General features: G+C 40.8%; 1 protein-coding gene across 17 annotated transcripts in view; it reads right to left on the minus strand.

Annotated features, from left to right (window-relative positions):
• Nucleotides 1–27534, minus strand: part of CDC42BPA (CDC42 binding protein kinase alpha) — a 321704-nt gene that overhangs the window by 40320 nt on the left and 253850 nt on the right. For 5 of the 17 annotated variants that reach the window (XM_019821471.3, XM_019821472.3, XM_011290818.4 and 2 more), the window contains 7 exons: nt 27190–27295; nt 26656–26804; nt 25339–25430; nt 23027–23103; nt 21917–21964; nt 15389–15427; nt 4266–4349 (listed from right to left, as the gene is read on the minus strand). In XM_019821471.3, the coding sequence (XP_019677030.2) occupies nt 4266–4349; nt 15389–15427; nt 21917–21964; nt 23027–23103; nt 25339–25430; nt 26656–26804; nt 27190–27295 (595 nt within the window). Of the gene's footprint in view, nt 1–4265; nt 4350–8463; nt 8569–15388; nt 15428–21916; nt 21965–23026; nt 23104–25338; nt 25431–26655; nt 26805–27189; nt 27296–27534 lie in introns of all 17 variants that reach the window. The other 12 variants (XM_011290821.4, XM_011290820.4, XM_011290817.4 and 9 more) reach the window with 8 other exon arrangements.

Below are 27534 nucleotides of genomic sequence, written 5' to 3' on the forward strand. Positions count from 1 at the left end.
GAGATCATACAGTATTTGTCTCTTATTTCACTTAACAAAATGCCCTCGAAGTCCACCCATGTCACGTTGTCACAAATTGTAAGACTTTCCTTTTTCCTATGGCTGTGTAATATTCCAGTGTGTGTGTGTGTGTGTGTGTGTGTGTGTGTGTGTGTGTGTGCGTGCACGCGCATGTGCCACATTTTCTTTATCCGTTCATCTGTCAACAGACACGTAGATTATTCCCATGTCTTGACTACCGTAAATAATGCTGCACTGAACATGGGGGTGCAGGTATCTCTTTCAGATAGTGATTTTGTTTCCTTCAGATAAATGCCCTGAAGTGGAGTTGTTGGACCGCATGGTACTTCTATTTTGAATTGCATGAGGAACCTCCATGCTGTTTTCCACAGTGGCTGCACCAATTTACATTCCCACCCACAGTGCACGAGGGTTCCTTTTTCTCCATATCCCCGCCAACACCTGGTATCTCTTGTCCTTTGGATGACAGCCATCGTAACAGGCATGAGGTGATATCTCATTGTCATTTTGATTTTCATTTCCCTGACAATTAGTGATACTGAACACCATTTTATGTAATTGTTGGCCATTTATTTGTATATCTTCTTTGGGAAAATGTCGATTCAGGTCCTCCGCCCATCTTTCAACTGGATTACGTTTTTGGTTTTTGCTATTGCGTTGTAGGAGTGCTCTTCTATTTTGGATATGAACCCCTTACCAGATACATGATTTACAGTATTTTTTCTCATTCTGTAGGTTGCCTTTTCATGTTGGTAATGGGTTTCTTTGCTGTGAAGTTTTTCAGTTTGATGTAGTTCCACTTCACTGACTTTTGCTTTTGTTTCATTGTCTTTGCTTTTGGTATCAAATCCAAAAAGTCATCGGGACGCCTGGGTGGCTCAGTCAGTTAAGTGTCTGACCAGCTCAGGTCATGATCTCACAGTTTGTGGGTTTGAGCCCCGCGTCCGGCTCTGTGCTGACAGCTCGGAGCCTGGAGCCTGCTTCAGATTCTGTGTCTCCCTCTCTCTGCCCCTCCTCTGCTCACTCTCTCTCTAAAATAAATAAACATTAAAAAAAAATCCAAAAAATCACTGCTAAGCCCAGTGCTCAAGGAGATTACCCACTATTTTCTCCTAGGAGTTTTGTGGTTTCAGGTCTTACGTTCAAGTTTTTAATCCATTTTGAATTGATTTTTGTGTATGGTATAAGAAAGCGGTCCAGTTTCATTCTTTTGCATGTAACTGTCCAGTTTTCCCAATATCATTTCTTGAAGAGATGATCCTTTCCCCATTGTCTAGTTTTGGTGCCTTTGTCATAAATTAATTGATCATATGTATGTTCAATAAACAGGCATATGCATATTGATTTCTGAGCTCTCTATTCTATTCCACTGATCTATGTTTCTGTTCTCATGCCAGCACCATACCATTTTGGTTACTATGGTTTTGTAACACAGTTTGAAATCAGGAAGTGTGACGCTTCCAGCTTTTTCTTTCTGAAGACTGTTTGGCTGTTCAGGGGTCTTTTGTGGTTCCATACAAATTGTAGCATTGTTTTCCTTATTTCTGTGAAAAATGCTGCTGGAATTTTGATAAGAACTGTATTGAATCTACAGATTGCCATGTGCTAAAGACACTTTAACCACATTAATTTCTCTAATCCATGAACACAGAATATTTTTCCATTTATTGGTGTCTTTTTAGTTTTTTCATTAATGTCTGATAGTTTTCAGTGAACAGATCTATCTCCTTGATTAAATTTATTCCTAGGCATTTTATTCTTTTCCATGCAGTTGTACATGGGATTGTTTACTTAATTTCCTTTCTGGTAGTTTGTTGTTAGTGTATACGAGAGTTTTTCAATGAGGTTTTTTTTTTTTTTTTCCAATAATAAACTAAGTTCTTGTACACATGAAAATATTTTTAACTTCCTCTCATAGTTGATATTATAGCTGGGTTAATATTTTAGGGTTCACAGTTCTTTTCCTTCTAACACTTTGAACTTTCTCTCGATCTGTGATATCCTTAAATTTGACTATAATGTGTCTAAGTGTGAGTTTTTAAAAATCTATTCTCTCTAGCACATAATGATGTATTTCGATGTGAGGTTTTTCAGCTTTAAGCGCTGGAAAATTTTAGGTGATTTATTTCTCCCAGTACTTCTAACTCTGTATTTTTTTTCTTTTCCCTTGAAAGTCCTACTACAGAGATACTGAAACTATTTCTACCACGTATCGTCTTAGACTAGCCATCTCATCTCCCGCCTCGCCAACTTGTTCTTCTGCTATATCCAGTCTGTTCCTTCCACTGAGGCTGTCTGCTGGATACTTTACGTCAGCAGTTACATTTTCATGTGAGCACTTGCAAATTGTTTTTCTTCACAGCTGCCTTATCCCACTCCCTGTTACCAATATACTTTTTTTTGAAATCCCTTTGAGATACGTATTGTGCCTATTTATTTTAAATTCATATTTTGGCCTCAAGATTTTGCTTTATCTAGCATAGGTTATGCAGATTGTATTTCTTTTATACCAGTTATACTTCTGTGTATCTCATTAGCTTTTCGGATCCACCAACCTGTCTCTCATTCTCTGGTTTACATTCTGGGGAGGGAGGTCATTTAAGTTTTCCAATTTCTAGAATTTCTTTGTAGGAGCTTGAGCTAAGCAACTAAATCTTCATGTTCTACCATAATCAATACTTCAGTCATAGTTACAATGAATAGAATGAAACAACAGTAATTCAGCTGAATTTCTCACTAAACATGTCTCTTTCTCAGTGGCTGGTCAACTTTAGTCTTAAATTCTTCCATGTGCGGCCTCAACATCTTCTTTACAGTGAGTCCTCTAAACACTATTCCTCACGGTAACAGACTTCAAGATGTTCAGTTTAGGAAAATGGAAGCAAGGAGACCACAAAAAAGAGAGCAAGCATAGAAGCAATAACCTCCCTTCATGAGAAATTTCCATTTATTGTATTACCTACATGAACTAACTATGCAGATAAGCAACGAATGCCAATCTGTGTTTTCTAGAACCCTAAACCTTCTCAAGTTCTGGTTCAATTATACATTTACTTTGTTAATTGTATATCTAACTTTAATAGTAGATATTATTTAAAAGCAAATACTTAGAGGGGCGCCTGGGTGGCTCAGCGGGTTGAGCGATCGACTTCAGCTCAGGTCATGATCTCGTGGTTCATGGGTTTGATCCCCGAGTCGGGCTTTGTGCTGACAGCTCAAAGCCCGGACCCTGCTTCAGACTCTGTGTCTCCCTCTGCTCTCTCTCTCTCTCAAAATAAATAAACATTTTTGGGGTTCCTGGGTAGCTCCGTCAGTTAAGCATCCCACTTCGGCTTAGGTCATGATCTCACAGTTCGTGAGTTCGAGCCCCACCTCAGGCTCTGTGCTGACAGCTCAGAGCCTGGAGCCTGCTTTGGATTCTGTCTCTCTCTCTCTCTACCCCGCCCCCACTCACACTGTCTCTCTCAAAAATAAATAGACGTTAAAAAAATTTTTTTTAAATGAGACTGCATATTAAAAAAAAGCGTAACCCCGAAGAACTAGCAAAACACAAACCCAGCATTCTTCTGAACTCTGCAAGTCTGTAGTCTTTCTCCTTAATCAAAAATGTGTTTGTGTGCAAGCTAATGCTGTGTGTACGGTATATTCAAGTCGTCTGTTCCTCCACTACTATGGATTCCAGATTTTATATTTTAAAATGAGAATAATTAATAATAAAAAGTTGTTTGGGATTTTGGAAAAATTGGTTTCTCGATTATTTTATTTCCCCTTCAATTCGTTAAGTGCCCATAACTGATTTGAAAAAAATCTTTAACAGCATGAAGTAAAAGGAGAATATACTTCAAAAATAGAAATGTTTCAAAAACTCAGAAATGCTTAAAAAAGAAAAGGCGTAATACTCCAACTTGTCAGCTTTTTTGCCAAATAAATAAAACCAACCAAACCGTGCACTTCAAGACAGCCCTCCCATTCTCAACTGTCATTTTTGATTTAGATTGAAATGAAAAAAAATTGAGAAAAGACGGAATAAAAAGAAAACAAGGTCTGCAACACTCGTCCTACCTTTCCAGGTGGTGATTATTTCCATTCATATACAATTTCTTTTCTTTTCTTTCCAAGCTTTTTATGTTTGTGATTGTGAGGGAACCAACAGCACAAATTACAACAAATACAAAAAGCAGAAGAAACCCATTATTAGTACTTTTTTTTCCAGAACCCATCATGCTTGTATCTAGATTGAGTACCTTAGCTGGAAAGCCAGTTGAAGCAGGACATCCCTTTTTCCTTAAGGTCGGTGTGTGAACAGGAAGAGGAGTACTGTCTACAGTCTGAATCCGGGGGCAAGAGAGGAAACAGATATCATGAAACACTCCATCTATTTCAAACATCTCTAAAAATAAATCAAAGTAAATAAAGCCAAGCAAGACATCAATAAGGCAAATAATATCTCAATGAAGCTAAAATTCTCATAGTGTTGATAATTTAAATTTCAGCCTGCAACATCTACAAACAGCCTGAAACAGTTGCTCAATTAGCAAAAAAATAATTGTCTCAAAATTTAAAAAGAAATGATTTATAAAAGAGAATCCACAAAGAAAACAAAAACATCACAGCATGTAGTCTACATAAAAAATGAGGATATTAATTTTCGAGTTCATCTGAATATGCTCCCATTAATTCTTAAAAGTTCCTGAGTTTTTTAAAGCAGGATTTATAATCAAAATATTTAGAAGTCTTTTAACTTCTAACTTCTATATACAGAATGTATGTTACATATATGGAACACAATTCACTGGATTTGTGTTTAAGTGTGTGTGTGTGTGTGTGTGTGCGTGTGCGTGTGCACGTGTGAGTAGAATGAGGAAGTGAGGAAGAGAGAAAGAGCAAGAGAGAGAATGATTAATGGGATTTTGTGCAGAAATCAATTTCCAAAGAAGGAAGCTAGACTGTTTAATATTATTGGAATTCAGAACTTAACATGCAAATTTAAAAGTTAAAAGTCATATCTTTATTCTATAGGCATTAGTGTAAGGTATTTCTTTCAATGAAAGGAACCAGTGATTTTACTGGAAAAGAGACATCACTTAATTAGCGAAGTTTAAAAAAAAAAGGCACAAAGAATTACTTTAGGATGCGAAGCAAGCAGGCAAGAGGAAAAAGCTAGCTTTGAACAAAGTTACAGATGGTCTTTGTCTTTGTTACTATATTAAACCGAATATTTTATATGCTTTATAACCTTAGAATGGAATTGAGTTTCTCAGAATTTCCTGCTTAATTGTGAGGTTACCTTTAAATTTAATTTACCTTTAAATAGCTTGAAAAAGTTTTCAACCCTATTTATAAATTAATGCCAAAAAAGGTAAACATGAGAACTAAAGAGAGCAACACTGAATACCTATGTGAAAGTTAATAAAAAACAACAGGAAACAATTCTAAAATTGACATTAGAATTTACACAGAAAATCTAAGAGAAGTTTTGAATAAAAAGGAATGAAGTAAGGGTGTTGGAGACAAGATTAACAGAGTTCACAAAGACCAGCAATGCCAAATAAAAATACTATTTGGAAAAGATCCCATTCTTCAAGGTACAAGGAACAAATCTAACAAGCAATTTGAAGTCAACTAATAAAGAAAAAAAATGAAACTTTATCGAAGGATATAAAAGAATATCTAAATGATATGTATATATCATGTTCACAGACGGAAAGACCCAACCACAAAGATGTCAATTCTCCTCAGATGAATCTATAAATTCAACGCAATTAATCAAAAGCCCCATATGGAATCTGACAAGCTGATCACAAAAGTCATATGTAAAACTAAAGGGTGAAAAAAAGAAAATGAAAAAGAATAAGGTGGGTGGGAGTGGTCGATCACACCAGGTGAATTACTTCAGGCTTACAGTAATCAAGACAGTGTGATGCTGGTGCAGGAACAGACCAAAAAACAAACCAAACAAACAAAAAACCCCCAAAAACAAAAAACAAAACCAGAAGAAGAGAATAAAGAACCCCCAAACAGATCCATTTATATAAAGCAGAAAGAGTTTTACAAATCAATGAGGGAAATATAAGAGAATTAGTTGTTCATATGAGAAAAACAGATTTATTTATTTATTTACTTAAAGTTTATTTTGAGAAAGAGAGAGAGAGAGAGAGAGAGAGAGAGAGAGAGAGAGAGAGAGAGAAGGAACAAGAGGGGGAGGGGCAGAGAGGGAAGGAGAGAGACTCTCAAGCAGGCTCCGTGCTGTCAGTGCAGAACCAGATGCAGGGCTTGATCTCACAAACCATGAGATCATGATCTGAGCCAAAATGAAGAGTAGGATACTTAACTGACTGAGCCACCCAGGAACCCCCGAGAAAAAATGGATTTAGAATCCCATTTCACATAATTTGTAACAACCAATTTCAGCTTAAGGTCTTAAACATGTAAAATAAAAAAATTTAAACTTTCAGAAAAAATATGGAAGAAAACTTTTATAAATGCTGCATAGGGCAGAATTGCTTTAGAAATGCATGAAAAAAACGGGAGTCATAGAGGAGATGATTGATATATATATATAAGACTACTTTAAAATAAACACTGTTGCAAGACAAAAAGATACCAAATAAAGTTTTAAGATAAGCTACAGATGGGAAGAAAGTATTTGCAGTGCATATAAACCAGCTAAGGATTAGTATCCAGATTATATAAAGAACAGTGACAAAACAAAAGAAACAATTCAATGGAAAAACAGACAAAAGACATATACAGGCAAATCACCAGTGGTCAATAAACATACAAAAGGATGCTGAGTTAACACGAAGATCAGAGAAATGTAAATTAAAAATCCCACTCCATACCCATCAAATTGGCAAAAGTTAATGCGTGACAGTACCAAGGGTTGGTGAAGATGTGGGAAAATGGGGAACTCTCACACATTGCTGGTGGGAGTGAAAATTGGTTCAACCGCTGTGGAAAATAATTTGGCAAAATCTAGTTAAAGTTGAGAATGCATATACCACACAATCCAATAATTCAACTCCCAGGTACATATGCTAATCACACTCTGCACACACAAAAGCAGACAGCTATTAGAATGTTCACTTCAGCACTGATTATGACAAAAATTGGAAACAGATATCCAATAATATGACATTATTAAATATCCCAAATTTCCAACAACAGGAGGATGCATACATGGTTGTGGTATATTCATACAACGAAATATGATGTAACGGTTTAACGAGTGGACTAAATGGACACGTATCTGCAGGAGGAAAGTTCAAAAGCATCACGTTGAATGAAAGCGGTTACAGGAAGATACAGATAACCTATGTGTAAAACATAAACGTAGAGCAAATGTTATCAGGTATGGTTGCTGTCTACAGATGAAGTAAAACGTAAAACTGAAGAAGAGAAAGTACATCAATGGCAGGGTCTTTAGACGCGTCTGAGGAAGGAGGAAGGGGAACGGTACAGGGAAGGGTGTTTCAACTTTCTCTGAAAACAAATTGGCAAAGAGCAGGGCAAAAGTGTCCACATCTGCTACATCTGTGGATGGTGGCCACACGGGCGTTTGCTATTCTCTCTACCCTCCAAAGATTTCAACAGTCAAAACGTATAAACTCAACGACTGAGACAAAGCAGAGCGTCATCAACTTAAGCGGTCTGCGGTCGTCGCTCGCAGGTTGGAAAAGACCCAGTTAGACTCGAACCACGGGTCCCTTCATTTCAGACAGCTTTCCCAGGTGGGCCATCTGCTCCCGGCTCCAGAGACGACACCGGAAACAAAGGGGCGGCGGCAGCGCTGTTCGCGGAGCGGACGCGATCTGAGCTGCACCCAGTGAGGCACAACGCCCTTCCGACTCGTTGAGACAATGACCTCTGCTGAGAAAAGTGGCCAGCCGGCTGTTTGAAAGCATTCACGTGGGCTGCAGAACAACACTGGTGTGGTGGTCGTGGTGGTTTTGTGCTACCGCCAGGCAGGGGACGGCCGAATGCCTACTGCTGATGGGCAGTTAGAGTAAACTGTTCAGCGGCCGGCAATGGCAATTTTAATTTTAAGCTCTACTTTGCGGCAGTTACACATATCTTTTCAGATCAGAAGAGTTAAAATCTGAGAATGGCACCTGACACGGCTGTGTGCCTCCGAGGTTTGTATCTGATAATTCCAAGATTCAGAGAACCCCGCCCTCTGCTCCACACAGTCCTCTACTTCAGATACAGACTACCTTTCTAATGAAATAAGTGTCTGTTTTAGGTTGAACTTGGGGGGGACAATTTTCTGCTTTTGTTTTACGGTCCTATTTACATTATAATAATAACGCAATGCTCTCCAGTAGACCGTGACTTAATTACAGAATATATTTGAGTCAAACAAGAGTCGGCTTTCACTTGTTTTTCGATTCCCTCTTTCTGACAAGTGACAAGCTGGAGAGCGGGGCTACCCCGGGGAGGCACCTTAGCTGGCTCAGCTTCGCAAGAAGTGGGAGGACACGTGGACCTTGACTGGATGCAAACCCGGACGCTCGGATTCCGCACACACGTGTTCTCAACGGGATCAGTCTAGGAGAAGCCAGGAACGACAAAAACCCAAGATATCACTTTCAGACAGCGCGCAGCTCTTAGCGAATTTCTGTAAGGCACAATCATGGTAACATTTGTCGCGAAGAGAGGAAAACGCACTTCAGCCTGAACGCTGACCTCCGGGAAGCGTCACTCCACAAAAGCAGGACCGCTCGCTTTACCGTAAACAGAGGGAAAGATGACCACGGGTACCTCCATGCTGCAGGCCTCACTGCCGACCTCTCACTCTGCGTGCCGGTCTCTACTCTACGTTCTTGCAGTCCACGTGAAACGTTCGTGTTTCACAAGAGAAATCTCCCACAAGTGCAGAGGACTTCACAGAGGTATGTCCTGCAGGTTTGAGATAATTCTGTCCTTTGTAAGAACGAGATCTGGGCCTCTACCAGGCATCACTTGCAGGCAAAAGAAACGGACTTATCAGCTTTGTGTCTGTCACTGCAGACGATTCCGCCCTCTTATTCTGCGGCAGAAATGCCAGCACTCACACTCAGCCGCACCCTTTTAACCGAATGTTTTTAGAGACTCAAAAGACGTTGGGTTAAAACTGAGCATTAAAGACTGAGCATACTGATCAATGACTGGTTCCGTCTGGCAATTTTCAAAATGACCAGGATCGTGTGTTTAAAGTGAAAAGGCGAGGAAGGCAGTTTGGAAAAGAGGTTAGGGGAATTTGTCTCAAATGTGCCGTACAGCAAGGACAATGCTTAGATCGGAAGTGACAAGTCAATAAAGAGAACAGTCAGCTTAAAGACTGTACATATGTACTTCACAGCTGGGAAAGCACTTCAATATTTTAAAATTGGAGCACTCGGACTGAAGCATACCGGCCGCGCCCCAGCTCGGAGCGGGCGATGCGGTCCGTTTCAGAAAGCTCGTACAGCTTACGAAGTGGGAGACCCAGGCCTGAATCCCACCCTTGCCTTCAAATTCTGTGTTCTTTCTGTTGTACCAGAGGCACCTCCACTCAAGGCTTTAATGATCATGGAGCCTGAGTTACATTATCTTTCTCTCCTGCCAGGGAACTCTGACCAGGAAGAGGGGAGTAAAGAAAGAAGAAAATGACAGTCTTGGACGATTTCTGCCCAGTTCACAAATTTGCTCAGGGACAGGCATGGGGAGGGTGTTCCATTCAAATCATCAATCTGGAGTATAAAGCTGGGCTGGAAATAAGGCAGAAAGGTCCCACTTTCTGAAAACCTCCTCCGGCCAGTTTCCGTAAGATTATGTAATGGCAAGTGGAGTAAGAGTCCGCGGGGGAAAGGGTTCAACGAACACGGACCGGATATGCAAACAGTACTGGTGCGCACAGCCCGATGTGGGGCTCGAACTCACGAAACCGTGAGATCATGACTTGAGCTGAAGCCAAGAGTCGGACACTTCACCGACCGAGCCCTCCAGGTGCCCCTGTCATAAAAAGTTTCAAAGAAGTGTCCGAGTAGGGGCTTTGCTAAGTATGAAGAACTGAGTCATCTTAAGAAAGCGGAAGCTTCTGGCCGGTCACACAAAAGCGTGACTGGAAGACCGGGGCCGAGGCCCCGTACGAAGGACAAAGCTGCCGACGAACGGGGCTGACCAGCTAACACAGTGGCTTCCTACCTGGGAGGGCAGCGGCTTTAAGCCCGGTGCCAGTGCGAGGAGGGCGGGAGCCGGGGTCCCGGCGGCAGGGGGAGCAGGCCTGACGGCTGCGGCCAGGGGCTGGGCAGGCGGCTTTGTTACTTACACTTTCCTGCGCCGGGATCGGGGAGGCGTACGTCGCGGAAGTCATCACGCCTAAACACCCATCCCCCTGCCTCCGCCCACAGTTGGTCACTGAAACATTTACCATCATGTTTCACGACCCTGTGAAAATGTGACACTGACGGTGTGATACTGAACAAAGGGAAAATGATGCCTTCGGGGTTTCATCCGTGATGACAGAAATTAGTGACTCTGATGGGAACTCTTGAGGCTTCAAATACATACCTCTTGGCCCCTCTTTAGAATCACTGTCACTTATAAAAAGTCTTTTTCTCCTCACAGTTTTTACTCATAAATAAAAAAGAAAACCACAGGAATGAGGACAGATTTTAAAACGATTTTCTTAGCTGCAGGAGGTAAAAACTGGTTATTCAAAAGAGGAAACGTTTAGACTTAAAACCTAACCCAATACCAATTCTAATAACAGAATAATGAAAATTACCATACTTTTTGGAACTATATGCTTTTAAAATAAAACTAAATTCCAGAGATTAAACAAAATCAAGGTAGTTCTTATTTTAAAAAATTTAAAATAAGTAAACATATTTGAGTAATATTTTGAGATGGCATTGAGTATATTTATAAAAGTTGAGCTATACCATTTATGATGATACTCTTACTTTTTAAAATACGTGAATGTATAAGTGAAGCTTAAAAATTACCACTTTATTTTTCAAAAGTGTGTTTCTTAGGAAAGACAAGGAACGAAGTTTGGTACAGAAGAATAAACTCGTGGCAATAATGTTTTGAATATTAAACTAAGAAAAAATTTTCCCAGATCTTCTAAAAGGGGTTGGAAGCAAATACCTGTTAGATTAATAGATTTAAATATTTCATTTCCTTTCTGCATTACTGCCAATGTAAACAATATCTCAAAAGAGGTTCAACAGTAAGAATAAGAAAAACGTAATACCACTTCTATATTTTCTACATCAAAGTGTTCATTAACACCAACAGGACTGGTTTCTCAAGATGCTAATTTTATCTATAACTACAAGCTTACCAACACACTTATAGTTAATGATTCTACCCACTAAAAAGCAATTGATTTTACTAAACCTTCAGAATACTCAATAACTAGAAGGCAGACTTTGCAGATAGCCTAAAATTAATTTGAAAATTAACCGGCAATGATTCACATAGAACATGGAGGCAAAGCAACTGATTGACAGCACATCAACTGTGCTTATCTTCTGAGCCATTATCATGGTTATAACACAATCATTAGTAATATACTTAAATCATGGAAGTTAAATTCTCTGTGTTTTGAAAAACTGGATAGCATTCAATGTAAGCAATGACTTGAATTCATAATTCAGGAAAAGCTGATAAGTATGATACACACCAATAGCAGAGATATAATTCGTTAATCGGGGAAATGGTTGTAGAAGGAATGATAAAAAGGAGAAAAATAGCAAAAAACAATAAATAGCTAATATTTATTGGACAGCACCTTCTGATACTATCTGGAGAAAGGTCTTGGAAACAAATCTTAATAGTATAAGCCATTCACTCAACATTTCTAAGCTGCAATCTACTGTGAAAACATGAGGGATGTCTTTACATAAATGTGATTTTTTCCCTATTGTTTTGGTTACCTAATTCTCTTTTCTAAGTAGACACACTTCCAGGAATTATTCTGAGGAGCAGGCAATAGAAACATCTACTATATCCAATGTAATTTTTACCTATTGCTTTACCGTTTGGGGAAAAAAAGGAAAACGGAATGAGTTATCAGAGGTATCATCCACGATACATAACACTGCCATGTAAAAAGTCCATACTGTATCCTGAATCTGTTAGGATTTCCCTCCTGAATGATCGACAAAACGTATTGTTAGAGCAGTACAGTCAAACAGAAAAGTTTTTTCCTCTCCTGGGATCAGATCTGATTTTTTAGGTGAAGTCCTCAAGTTACGCAGTATGGTTTTCTGATAAATAATAAAAACCACTAAAACGACTCATCTTGACTATTTATCAATGGGCCTTTTCTACTCCAAAATAATTACAGATTTGAACAGATACAAAAAGCAAAACATTCCCATAAGAAACCTGGTTTTAAAGTAAAAGATACCAAGATTTGATATGGATTTGATCTAGATTTAAAAAAAAAAAAAAAAGCTTACATCTAACATTTTGTTTTGCATTAGTAAATATAAAACTCTAAGAAAATTAAAACTCTAAGAAAAAACCCCCATTATCATCATCCTTTAAGCTAGAAGTATTTTGGAAACAAAGTGGCAAGTAATCCAATTTTTTTGTATTCAGGAACACTTTATAACCTCAAACTTTCAACGATGTAATTATTTCTGCTAATTGAACTTACAATAAAAACAGTATTATGGAAATACTAGATCATTTGGGAAACAGCAAATATAATATTTTATCATCCTAAAGCAAATAATAAATTACTCAAGGTTATGACAAGTAAGTGCAATCTTACTAATTACAAACAATATAACTTGGTACTCAATGAAAATTTCTCATTATTTTCCACATATTGATTTGAAGATCTACTCTGGAGACTTTACAAATGTTTTCAGAAAACAAAAAGTTCAGCTACGTGTTATTTAAAATCTCTGTTCTAAACTCAGAAGGAATACTCTAAAATTCAATGCTTCTATTAATGAAAACACTGTGGACCTTTCCATTAACCACTTACATTCAGGCATTAACAACAGTATTCGTAACCAATCTTTCTTATACTATGCTTAATTGAATAGCACCATTTATAAAGAATGGGACTTTCTAGCACACTGGACATAAAAGTCCAGTAAACCTTAAACTGTAATACCTCACTTACATGACATTTAACAGTCACTTAAAGAATTTTAAATTTATAAAAGTATTACATATTGCTTGTCTAAAAACACAGGCTACAACAAAATTGTACGTCACTGTTAGATTCAAGGCCACTGTTAGGAATGGTAACGACCTGTGTCCCTTCTGCAATGCGCCGCTGTTTCCCAGGGCCACTGGGCCCCTCACTGTACCGCCACGATGCTTCTATGGATCTGCTGAGTAGCTGGTAATTTTTCACTCAGCTCCCTCCAAGACATCAGCACTTTTCAGAGAGGTTTTTTTTTTTTTTAATTTGCCAGATACATAAGTAAGGAAAAATTGCAGAAATCCTGGGAAGCAGATTACCAAGCCTATCACATCTGCATTTAAAAAATATACAGAAACACTCAGTGGGCTCTAGTCAGTGAGGCTTATTCACATCCTGTAAGATGAAGACAGAGACTGAACAGGAGGAACCTTGTAACGGCTATTTCCCTCAGAAGTTTCTCCCTATTCCAAGACTCACAGAAGTGTTCTGGGTCAGGGCCCCTAGAAGTCTGCAAGGCAAGTGAGATACAATCTATATTTAACCAGCGAATAAAATCTCTCTGAACTGCAACCATGTTAAAGAAAAACCAGTTAAAAATTTAGTCAAGTCACAGGCTGATGATTTGAACCTAATATCGTTGGGCACACAATACTGTGGTCTTCCTTTTTAGAGGTTATACGATATACTTAACACATACTCAAAGATTAATCTGATAAATCCAAGCACCCAATGGTTTTAACCCTATAAATGTCAGGATAATAAAAAAAATCGGTTGAACCAGCAATCTCTTCGAAGACTTCACTGATCAATGGAGTACTAGTTGAAGTCATACTGGCCGCCTCACTGGTATCCGAACTGCTTATTCACTATTAAGCAGTAGTTTGGAAACATGTGCTCTAGGAGGGTTAATCGAGCCACCCTACTATTTCCCGCGTTCTCCATAAACCAGAGAATTCCATGATCTAGCTCTTTCCAAGTCCAAGAATTCTCAAGAATTTTGGATTTAAGGTGCTGACCAATACCAACGATTATGAAGCCGACAACAGGTTTCAAAACTTCCACCTACGACAGGCATTCCTTTTTAATGTTACTATTTTACATCGCATATGAAAAACAGAGCAAACATCAGCCAGCCCACTGCTTTTCAACTACGGAGTGTGTGTGTTGTGCATAATGACGTTGGGGTGGATGCTGATGTAGGGAAATTGAGACCTTTCTACAAATACATCCCCCACTCTGGGCATGTCAGAATCGTGCTGGATAGAGGTAGTGGCCTAGCCCATTTAATCCTGACAAACCCTGACCTAGCCTTAGTACAGGATGATGCTGACAGTTGGTTACCAATACATATATAAAGAATGTCACGGGGCGCCTGGGTGGCGCAGTCGGTTAAGCGTCCGACTTCAGCCAGGTCACGATCTCGCGGTCCGGGAGTTCGAGCCCCGCGTCAGGCTCTGGGCTGATGGCTCAGAGCCTGGAGCCTGCTTCCGATTCTGTGTCTCCCTCTCTCTCTGCCCCTCCCCCGTTCATGCTCTGTCTCTCTCTGTCCCAAAAATAAATAAACGTTGAAAAAAAAAAATTAAAAAAAAAAAAAAAAAAGAATGTCACGATATTTCTAAAAATCTTGGAGCTACCTTAGAATATAAACAATTAACTATCAACATTAAGGCTTCAAATCTATAAATGTATTTAGGGACATTCCTTTGAACTACATTAAAAAAATCTATCAAAGATTTCTGCTGAACGGATTTACGTCAAACTATAGCCAATAAGATCTATAACTTGCCCCAAATTCGTTCGACTTTTGCCTAATATGAATTGTCAAGCTTTTTTCTACATAATTAAAATCTCTAGGAAATCTCCACATATCTGCTCATATCAGATTCTTATTGAGAAACTCATTTACTCTGCAGGGGACTGATTTAGACAGCAAACTTTAGAATCACTTTCTTTCCTACTAAACATGAAAAAGATACCTTATAATTTGAGTCGTTTGGTTGCCGAAATGTAGACGAACATTCCTAAAGCTTTACGGCCCAAGCCAAAGAAAGAAAAGGAAAAGAAAGGAAAGGAAAATACGGAAAGGCAAGAGCGAGAGCAGCAGCACAAAGCATGCAGCGGAGGTAAGAGCACATCACGGGGACGTGAGCGTGTTCTGCAACCACAGGCAAAAAGGGTGAGAGACAGGGAGGAGGGCGTGGGGTGGGGACACACGGTGCAGTGGTTTCTTACACGTCTGCCTTTGCTAGCTGGAGTGCAGGACGGAGAGCGCTTCAACAAAGAAAGGAGAATACTACACGTTACAAATACACACGACTCTCGATGGCTCCCGCCGTATTAACAGACAAAGTCTATCAACATACACAGAGAGACACATTTTCTGATAGGTTCAAAGTACATTTGTTTTCAGGAAAAACTGGAGGATAGGACAACGGAGAAACGGCGGCTCGGACTCGGGCTAAGGTGACAATAACGCTTTCGCTGGACCCCGCGCAGTGACCCACGCAATGGTGCTCCAGCGAGCGAGGGACAATCTCCTTCCTGTGGAGGTTTGGAAGTAGCAACTGGAAACAGGAGAACGAAAAGGAGCCAGATAATTCTGACTGAGCGCCAGTTAGCACTTAATAAAATATTTCACAGGCCGGTCTTTTCCCTACCAAACTCTTACTGTTTTCAAAGATGATTCTTTCCAATGGTAAGAGCTAAATTAGGCCTTTGGAATCACTGACCGTGAATGAAAACAAAACAGTTACTTCAACGATACCACCCGCCTTGACTGGATATTAGGCTTAAGTCAAAAGGGACTGTCACCTTTCTGACACTGAAGATTCAGTAATTAGGGAAAAACAGCAAGAACAATAAGCAGGTAGTAACCGCATCAAAACAGTCCCAAGCTTCTGGAACTTTGGGATGTGCAAAGAGCAGGGCTTCACACACATAAACCATCTCTACCTCTGGCAACTCCCTATATTCAACTGAACCTAACATGTCCTGGGGTTTTGCGACGGGTCAGGTATTTACAAGGTGGGGAAGACCCCGGGCCCCCAACAGTGGGCCTCACGTGGTAGCTGAGGTTTGCTGCACAGTTTTGTGGGAGGCCGGAGGCGGGACGTACAGGATTTGCACGGGGGCCTAGAGGAGGGAGTTTACAAACGGAGTCTATGGGAGCCACAGAAGATTCCAGAGAAAACTTGGAAGGGTAAGAAGATCATTCCGGATTGCCGGTATTATCTGTACAAGTCTGGCAGATCGCTAAACAGGAACTATTATTTCTTTCTAGGAAATGGGAAGGGGGCTGACTTGAACACCGTGTCCTGAAGGGTTAACGGTGAACCGGGATTAGAAAGCCTGCAGATTCCTAAGCAATTTGTGTCTCTTCGTCCAGTGTGTAACTAGCACACCTTCCTCTTGGACTCCGTGGACCATACTCATCTATCCGTGGGGACCCCACTCAGGCACTGGTTCCTTCAGAAAGCCTTTCTGCAGCCCCCTGGCTCAGTCAGGTATCTCTCCTTTATACTCCTATGATATACAGTCCATATCTTTTATCAGTGTGATTTTCCCAATCGTGTTGTAATTATTGATTTACACATGTGGCTTTTCCATCAGACTCGGATTCTTCAGGGCAAGAAACATTGTAACATGCTTATCGTAATAAAGCCTATCCATTTCAAAATCCTTAATAAGTACTGAATGAATCCTTCTGAAATGCTGCAATACTTAACTGAAATATTTCTTACGGCACCTGTCACTTTCGACGTGGCGCAGCACGTAACCATGGATTTATTTTTTCTAACAAGATGATAAGCATTTCGCAGCCTACGTCTCCATCTGCTACGTCTTAGAGCTACCACCGTGCAAGGATTAACACAGAGAATCCTTGACTTTCTGGCTATCTTTCTACACTTCTAGAGCAGAGTTGGGAGTGTGCTGAATCCGTGAAAAAATGCATGACCAGTTCAAAGTACACACATTGCCACCATACTAAAAACAAGTCAAAATGTCTCTCAAAACCATCTCTGCGTATGAAGGACAACACCTGGTCTCAGCTGGCACTGTATAAAGCTAATAATGATACTAAATCATAGTGATAATGTTCTTCCCAAAGGGTCTACCTAGAAACCAGACAGCTGTTTTTCTGTTTTCAACAAGAAGGGGAAATTAGGCCGCTTCCTGATGATACAATTACAGGAACACACACTACGCCCTCTCTTCTACACATTGACACACAACCACGGTTTTGTACAAACAGTGGAACTGGTCTCACAGCCCGGGAGAAGCCAGTATGTTGCCTTCATCTCTAATCATATACCCTTTAAAACTATGCCTTGTCTACCTAGGTCTCTCAATCGCCACCGTAATGCTCAGGCTGATCGTAGAAGGAGGCACACAAGCAGAAACCAAAAGAAGTACTTTATCTTATAGACACGGATTTGGCAAATAGCTTTTAAGATTCAGTTAATGAATTCCAAAGGTCTTCTTAAACAGGAGAGTGAAGAGTGAAAGTCTGGGTGGTCATGGGTGTTTCCCCTCTAGACTGCCTCAATGTATGAGAATATAATACAGATCTTGTATATATAATTAAGATAGAATCCTGCCTAAATGAGAGAAGGGCAATGACAATCTCCTGAAACGTGAGTTTCAAGTTGGGTTGTATTTAACATATGGATGGAAGTTTTGTAAGAAAAAAAAAAAAAGAATTGAAGGAGGAAATATCAGAAATGCCATAATTTCTCAGCAGGATCTACACCTAGTGTGGGTCGTAGGATGAAAAGATGTTTATAATGTATGTTTTAAAATTCTGTCTTCCACGGATTCTCATGGATGATCGGCTTGCCCCAGATCCAGCTGACACAATGCTGCAAAGCCTCAGATTTCTGTGACTGGTGACGACAGAACATAAGAGAAGCCAGGGGAGAGACAAGAGATCTCTACAGGGAAGAGATGAATGAAGGAAGCTAGGAGCCGGGACTGAAATTAAATAGTTCAGGACATCGTAGCCAGATTTTAATATGAGGCCAAAACGAGGAGTAGGAGAACTAGCTTGTCAATACTCTCCGACTGCTGGCTTCTCGGAATTGGCCAGGATACAAGAAAACAGGGTTTGTGAGGATCAGACAGTCGGACCAATGGTACTAACTCTATTCCTTTATGTCTGACCTTTAATTCCTTGGTCTACTCTTTCCTCGGCACACTAGAGGTAAGACAGCATCCAAAAAGCAAGTTGGCAAATTCTCATTTGCCAGGTAAATGGGCGATTCCCATTTTTGTGTGTGAACTTGGCCCAAATGAACAGAGTGTAGAATCGTAATTTAATAAAACTCAAAACCTACCTGGCACAGATTTAATAAATGACAATCTGTTTACCAAATACAACAACAAGTGGTTCATTTAGATGACCATAATTAGCATTACCTTTAATACAGTCAAGCCAAGTATTATCTTTGGTTCCTTTGAAAAGAAGAAAACGAACTGACCAGGATGGGAAGTTTGTAAGCGTGGTGTGGTCATCCCTGGACTTCTTGCCCCTGGGATGCAGGGAACAGATGAGGGAAAGGCCAAACTGCCAAGCTCCACCTGTCCCTCACCCTGTTCGGGACCTGGAGGCTGGGCCAATATGGAGTCACCCCAGGCAGTCTAGGACTGGGGTGTGGGGTTGGGAGAAAAGATGAGGCTACCCTGCGGTCACTGGTGTCTCACCACACGTGGGAATGCCTGACCCGAGGGACAAAGTGGTCAGAGTGACGTCAGTTTCTTTTAACATGAATTAACCCCCCTTCTATCTGCCCTCAATAGTGTCGTACCCCGTTGCCACTAATTCCCTATTCCCCCAAAGACTGAGAGTCCAGAAACTTCCCTAATGGGACAGCAGACCGCCCACTTTACTAATGGGAGAAGGCGGTGATAAATGGTGGCCAGAAGCATGGACTGAATATATCCCAAGTTCTTTTCTCTTTCAGAAGAAGTTCATGCTTATGCACGTAGGAAAGCCCAACCACTTGAGTTCTCCTGAGTCACAGAAGCAGGTGCTTCGCCCGAATCAGAGGGAAGGAAGGAACCTCCGTACACTGCTCCGCCGTCAAGGCCGTGCTTACTGGAAACTCTACGCGTAGCAAGACCTGTGTAAACTGTGCAACTTAAAAGGTAACTGCTCTGAGTGTGCCCAGGTTCTAGCATTCGCTTGAATTCTGAACTTAAGGGAGTCAAAGGTGATTCTGGAGGTGGGGAGGGGCCGGTGGTTTGGTTCTAAAAAACCAGAGGGCAGAACGAGGTCGCTAGGCCTCGGCGAGCAGACGAGGAGGTCGATGGCGTGCGGAGGCCAAAGAAAACTTGCTTTCCGCAATCCTGCTCCACCTCAGCTTTATCCCTTCCTAAACCCGTGAGTTCCTGCTTGCGATTCAAATTCCAGGTCCGCGGCGTGCCCGGCTTCCCTTCTGCAGCAATGAGGCCGACGCCAGGGAAGAAGGACACGAGGGTGAGTCGCGCGGGGTGGCTGAGGGTTAGAGTCTGCTCTCTGTAGGGGGCGGCCCCGCACAACACTCCGAGGAGCGTGGGCACAAAGATCACAATTCACTCTGTTCCCTAAGATCCCAAACGCCGAAGAGAACTGAAGCTCGCGTCTCGGCTGCTGAGCGCAAGTGTGCCGAGGACCGGACGCTGGTTTTCAAAAACCTCATCCTCCCACGGCCTCGAGGGTGAACGGAATGAGGACTCTGGGAAGAGCGGTCGTACTCATCAACCAGAAAGAGCCTCCGGCCGTAGAATATGAAGAAGACAAACTACGTTTGAAAATGGGAGCTGACTGCTGGCCTTGTCCCTGATGTGTAAAAATCACCGCGCAGCGGTGACCTGACTTGACGATTCAGGGGAGGTGACCTGCGCGGGTGGGGGTGGAAAGGTGGTTAGAGGGCTAAAGGCGACATTCAGGCGACAACGGACTCCTGGACGAGAAAGGAAGCTAAAGGAACTCGGGAAGGGGGTGAACGGCCTATGACGAGTAAGGCAACAGCAGGGCGAGGGCCTCACGTTCGCTGTTCCCTTAAGTCCTCAAACCACCTACGAGTCGGTACCGCTGTTATTACCCCTGTTCTTCTGACCAGCAGACTGGGGCGCAGAGAGGTTGGGTAACTTGCTCCCAGCCACACACCTGGAAGGTGGTGGAGGCAGGATTTGGGTCACCTTACGTGCTTACCCAGTAAGCGGGAAGGGGAACCTCGGGAGCAGAGACCATGCTTTTTAAGAGCTGGCGCCTGGATCAGAAAGATTCAGCCTGTGTGAACTCAACTCCTTTTCACGGTGTAACAGGCGTTCCTTTCTGCCGGTTTAAGACTCGGTGGTCCGTGTGAACTGAGCTCAGGCTGAGCGCCAGTGGGTGAAGGACAAGAGAGTTCTGGAGGAACGTCAAAGCGGGACGCTTCCTCACTACGGCCGGGTGGCAGCGGACAGAGCGGGGCCACGCGGGTGTCCCTGTAGCAGGCCCGTCGGCCACAGGACACCCGGGCTCCCGTGTTCTACATTCAGAGCTTTGTGTGGGAGGGGAGGGGGCAGGGAGAAGGGTTTGTTAGAAAAAGAGAAAGGAAATGGTTTTCTAGCGGAAGGAACCATTAAAAGAATTTATTCAAACTTCCTTGTCTTTCTCTTTCAAGTGAATGATGTTTCTATGGAAATAACATCTTGAGTATTTTAGTACAAACATCCAGTAGATGGTAACATGAAATACTGTTGTACATCAAGAGAGTTCTCTTTTTATCACAGTGTAGAGTGAACTAGGACCGTCTCAAGAATGATGAAATAGTTTCCATTCAGAATGGAAAATAGTACACTTTGGTATGATATTTCAAAGGCAGAAAAAAAAATCAGTTAAAAAAATGTTTAAGCCTAGATCAAGAGTTTTCTTGAGTGGAAAATTATGCAAAGTACTCTTCTGAACGTAAGAATTATGTTTAACAGAACACAAAAAATAAAACATAAAAATTGCCCCAGGTTTAAAAACTGGGTTCTGCGCAGAACATCTGCATCTGAACCCATTCTATTTTCCAGTTTCTAGAAAGGTTAAATGTTCAACAGGACAACAAAATGCCTTATGACAGGGATTTTTGTGCCATTTAATGTGGAACAGAGAGAACGCGGACAGGTGGCATTTCAGTAAAGAGAGTGAAGACATTAGGGACTTCTAAATGATCAAATCTGCAGAATTAATTTAGGAGAGAAAATGATAATGCAGTCAATTTATAGTGCATGTAGCACATATGTTAACTAAAATCACTTTCCACATTAGAAGAGAAATTCTGTCAGCACTAAAAATTGATTTGTACTCAATTATTATGTTACAATAAAATCTACTGAAAGATTTAATACGTCACTTTTTCTGATTTTATTACCAGACGTTTACTTCTAACATAAAAATCAAATAGCAAAATGCTGCAAAGGGGAACGTGAAACAGAAATTGCCATGAAAAAGAAAAACGAGCACTTTTACGTATTTATCCACATAGTGACAATAATCAAATAAGCATTCCAGTCTTCAGAACTGTTGCAAAGAAAGGGAACCCAGATTCCTGACGGCCAAAGCATTTTTCAAAGTACATATTCACTTCCTGATGTTTAATAAAAATAAACCCTTTGTTTCATTTCAGACAAGAAAGAAGCAAATTTTGTCTCACAAGTAAATTACCAGGTGTGATCATTCTAAAACTGAATGCATTACTAGGCAAAACTCTTCAATTCAATTCACTGATGGTTTGAAAATCAAAGACTTACGTCATCCAAAAAATCAATCAGTGAAGATGAGGAAGAAGAAAAGGAATCCTATTTAACGAATACAGCAATAAAAAAAATAGAAAATATGGATGAAGCAATTTAATAAGAACAAATAATAAATCAAAAATCTTGTAAAACAATTAAAAGGCAAATGACATTAATTCAAACAAACAAATGAGAAAAGCAGTCATTGTCACTTGCTCACGAAACTTAGAACTCCGGTAATTACTTTTAAAAGCTGATCCCTATCCCAGAGCAATGAAATACAATGCATATATTGTACCCAAAACGTAATACGGTGAAGGGCACGGCAGATCATTAATAATCAAATTAAATGAAACACTTGAGGAGCAACGGGATCTCTCTGCCTCTAATTGTTCCCACTGGAATGTAACCTCTAGGAGAGCAGGGCGCGGTCTATTTGGCCACTACTTTAACTCCGGCACCTTTAACAGTGCTCTGCACAGAGATACAAGATTATTTGTTTAATAGAGGTATAATCACTAACGTGAATTTTCTGGGACGAAAATATACTTTATGAATTTGGTTTTTTTTCCCCCTGGCAAAGAATTTAAGCAGCAGAAACTGACAGGCATACAGTCACTATTTCATTATTATGGAATCTTCCTAACATTCTCCACGTAATACTTGTAACAAAAAGTATGCCTATTGTAAACTCCTAAAAAAACTTGAATTGACTTGGAGCTAGAACCAGCACTGCTCTATCCTGAGATTGACCTTTTACACTGTTTTTTTTTTTTTTTTTTTTTTTAATTGTGGCTCTATGCTTGGGAGAAAAAAGTGTCAACATTACTTCAAAAGTTAGGATTTGTTCTGCATTTCCTGTCTCCCAGGGGAAGGGATGAAATTTCTTTTAAATCTTGGGATGCTCATATTTAGACCTTTCTTAGATTTTTCTTACATATACATGTGATCACCATTTCCATAAGAATACAGAACATATTCCTTTCTTAATAGGCTTTTGTTTATAGAAGATTCTAGGTCCTTTTATGTGGGAAGTGATAAAACCGTTTCACCGCCAACAAATTTTAAATCACAACCTGAATTTGAAACTGACCACGAAGAATACTTGCACAGTTCAGTACTTACTTCAAGTTGATCCAGACCATCGGTAGGCGTATTCAAAAATGCCAAGAAAGAATGCTGTGAGTCTCGGTGCTCTATACCTAGAAGACAGCAGCAACTGTTTTTTAAAACTAGAACAATTTAAACTCATTCTCACGGATAACCTTTCCTGTCTGAATCTATTAAGAGCTGTTCACAAACGACCTCATTTTAAGGCTGATCAGTCCTATTAACTCTACATTTAAAAAAAAAAACGTATTAATGTTTCTTGAAATATCACTTAACAGTCGATTATTATCAGTCTCCACGACACGCTTGTTTCCTGACTTACTTGAGTTCTCGAATTTCTTTCTTTTCCCTTAGAGTACATTATAAAAACACATTAAATCGTGGTAGGGTTGAGAGACTCTTTAAAATATGGTTCTGTTTCTTCTAAGCTAATTTATCACCAAACAAGGTTTCTGTTTTGAAACACTCATACTGCACACAGAGTATACACTAATATACATGACCTCTTACAAGAAAGTAAAGTAGTGATACAACAAATGTATTTAGTTATGAAAAATCGGTTGTCAAGGCCTCAATCTGATTTCAGGTATTGTTTTATTGACGAAATGAGGCACTCAAACCCTCGGTTTTCTCAGATGAAGTTTTAAAAGTTTCTGCATATTTCTTCACTGTGACATTAACTTTAAATGCGTAATTTCCAAAATAATTCTTAAAATATACAGGCAATGATAAATGCTAGCAATCAAGCACACCGTTTTGATTTCCATATCCTTAGGAAGTTACATCCACTAATTTGTGTGGTTTTCACAATAATCTCGCCAGATGATGTACTACGTTCAGAAATTCATCCAATCAATACGTATTTACTGAGAGCCCATTAGGTGCCAAACCTTGTCCAGATACTGGCATATACTAGTAAACACGCAGAAAAAACAATCTCGCCCTCATTATGTAAACATCACATTACATTATTTAAGCAGTAGAGTACGTTATGTTACAACATAAAGTGAAATTTGATTATTCTGCAATGTTCAAAATCCAAGTACAAAGGGCAGGTTAACGTGTCTTCGTAAAGCACAGTGATAGACTTGAGTTACTTCTTTCGCAAGTTTAGATCCATGCTAACAATGACGCCACCACTGACACCAGAGTCATACTCTGCACGGGTGTCTTTTCTGTACAGACTGCCTTCAAGGCTACAGGTCCTACATGTCTTATATATTCTTGGTCTTCTGCTCACTAAATAGTGTAGCTCCCTTCCACCATTCATGTCTGAAAACTCAGCTTGAGTCTCATTTTGGTGAGAAGCCCTGTGCTCAATCTGAATTCCTAATCTGCCTTTTCTGGGTTCCTTCCTTTCTTGTTCACTAGGAAATGCCATCAATAAAAAATGTCTCGAACATCTGCTATTTTTAGGGTTTTCTTTCATGTCAAATCCTTCACGTGTATGATACCCTCTCCTCCACAATTTTAAAAGCAGATACAGAGACCCAACCATCAGCGTGCGTCACACGACCGAGAAGTTAGAGGGAAGCATGACGTAAAGCCGTTAATTCGTCCACTATTCGGTCAGGAATACGGACTTTGTCAGGATGGTGGATTTCTAATAAGTGGATGTAAGGGGATCCCTTCACTGGGAAAATAACATTCTGAATTTCTTTGTATTACATCTTCGCATTCTGAACGCCCACATTATGGAAAGAAAGTGGAGGAAGTTCCTGTAGTGCAACTCCCAAGCTCTCGGGAATTCCTGTTCATGTTAAGACTCATTACTGTTCAGGCAAGGCCTTCAGGAAAATGGGAATGGATCCTGAGAAATCCCACAGGGCAGGCAACTGAAGGACCAGACATGGAAGAAAGCAATGGAGTGCCCCAACAGTTCATCCCTGAACCGCCTCTTAACACCGGATTAATCTTTGGTTACTTCATACACTGTTCCTCAACGACCCCGGGAGTGACGCCCCCTACAACATCTGAAAATAGTGTAAGGTATATTATGAAAATAATAGTTTTTTCCGATCACAAAAATATTATTTGTGTAACAGTCTGCGGCTATAGAAAAATGGTCCAAATTACGGCAAAGTGAGTTTTTCTGTTACTACGAAATTCTTTAAACAATGTATATTGAGCACAACAAAATGACTCAGAGACCAGGCTGGTGCATGTGTGTGTGTGAGGCGTGTGACGTGAGCATACACATATCCATCAGTGAGCGCCAGTGCTGCTGCGTGAATAACTCCCCGACCCGTGCAAGATGCTGACGCTCGTGCGACAGAACGGATTCAGAACAGAAGCAGCCCTGATTGATGCAAAACACATTCTCATACCCTTTTCAGATCTAAGCTCTTCAGTGTCCTTTATTAGCTGCTCGATTTCTGATAGTAGCTCCAAGTTCTTCTTCTCGGAGTCTTTCAGTTTACTTCAATAAGGGAAAAAAAGGAAAAACGTCATTATTTTTATCGCTGGTTAGGGAGCCATCCTACAGTAAGTACGTGGTTGGAGTTTCTTGGTTTCCGTGTCAGTCATGTCAAATCAGGGAAGTGCGAACCACTGCAGGGCAGACGAATCGGCCCTGTCACCTACTCTTGTGCAAATAAAGTGTTACGGGAGCACGGCCAGGCCCGTCCGTTCACGGACGGTCCACGGCCTCTCTCGCTCTATGACAGCGGGGCTGAGCAGGCAGGGACCCCGTGTCCCACCAAGCCTGAGACACCTTGGATCTGGCCTTTTAGAGAAGATGCTGACCTGGAGCTAAATGATTCAATTTTAAAATGTCCTCAAACTGCAGGTCAAATTTAGAATTTGGTGAGGCTCTTTTACACAGAGCCACGGAAGTGGAGCATTTTCACGAGCGTGTCTACAGTTTTTGGCTTTGCTCACGGTCCCGCGTCCCAGGCGGGAGAAGGCGGCGCGCACTCGGTCTAGGTAGAACCTGGGGAACTGCACCCAACGGCGCTTTGGGCTCGAGACGACTCGCCCGCTCCGGAAAGCGTTCTCTCCCATTTTCGGTGTCACACGAGCACATTTAGGCAACGCGTACTTAATTTATGTCTGGATTATTCATAACAAGAGTTTATAATTCAGCTGGGGTGCCGGGTGCCTGACCTCCGATTCGATTCGGAATATGAGTGATTACAGTCGAAGCACTAAAAGGCTTCACACCGTTAGAAACTGAATTTATGGGACCGTATTTCTTTTCACGATCGAATGCCTTTGGGACTTTGCTTTCCAGCACCAAATGGATTTTTCTATTTATATGTTGATTTGTGACCAGAACTTTCTATTGTTTCTCTGACTTATTCTTGAACCATGTTTATATCCCATCTAATTAAGATTTTCATTGTATCATTTATTTCTTCAGAGTATAATTTGCTCTACTGTTGTGATGAGGATTGAAGGAATATATTCATCAGGTAATTGTCTCAGACTGTGGAGAGGATATACTTTTTGTACTACATAAAAGAACAGCAAAAACAGTGATAATTAAGATATGTTTACCATTATTAAATTTATCACCAAGAGAACCTTCATTTGTAAAAGATCTATGGCAGAGTGACAGGTAGGGGCTAAACATAGAACTTTCCCCCCAAATACTTCTAGACCAACTTAAAATAATTCTAGGAGAGTCTACTCCCCAAGCTTACCATTCTGTGATGATGTTAGATGCTTTAACTTTATTCAACTCTTCTTGGATGGCCTGTTTAGCTCTTATTTCTGCATCGAGGGCCGACTGCAACTCCAGTCTAGCTGACATGTCCAGTTTTGCAAAACGACGCATTTTCCAGGGCATATCCTATCAAATAATACGACTGGTTTTAGCTCCGTCCTATTTTATCCCTAACATTCCAATTCGGGAGTGCAAATAAATCTGGAAACTACTTAAAGGCACTAACCTTCTCTAATAACACAATAGAGCCGAAAGGCGACTTGTGACAATGTATCATTTTTCATTGATTCAGAAATAGGTGTAGATTCACATACAGATGAGTTTATTTTTCATCATTATTACCAACAATGGCTACCTACTGCAAATTACAGGGAGGCAGCGATGTGCTATGATTTCCCAAACTGGCCAAGACGTGGACTCGTTGATTTCTTGGGAGAAACTTCACAGTACGCTAAAGCCTAGACAGACCCACCCAAGGTGATCACTCTCCCCGCAAAACCGCTGAGCTTACTGTTGCTCGTGCACCCAGGCTGGAATTTCTTAAAGCTTCCAACTCTTCAGTCATTTTAGAAGCTAAGGCCTGCAGATACCCTCGTGCGTCCTTTTCATCACTGACCCTGGGATACACACGTATACGGACAAAGCACAAAAGTAAAACAAACAGAAAATCTTCAGTGAGATATAGGTCGTTTTCAAAGCATCCTACAAGAAGTGAAAGTGATAAAAATTTAAACATATATATATATTTTTAAACATAATTTACTGTCAAGTTGGCTAACATACGGTGTATACAGTGTGCTCTTGGTTTTGGGGGTAGATTCCCGTGATTCATCGCTTACATACAACACCCAGTGCT

This window comes from Felis catus, chromosome F1 (assembly GCF_018350175.1).
Source record: "Felis catus isolate Fca126 chromosome F1, F.catus_Fca126_mat1.0, whole genome shotgun sequence".
Lineage (NCBI taxonomy): Eukaryota > Metazoa > Chordata > Mammalia > Carnivora > Felidae > Felis > Felis catus.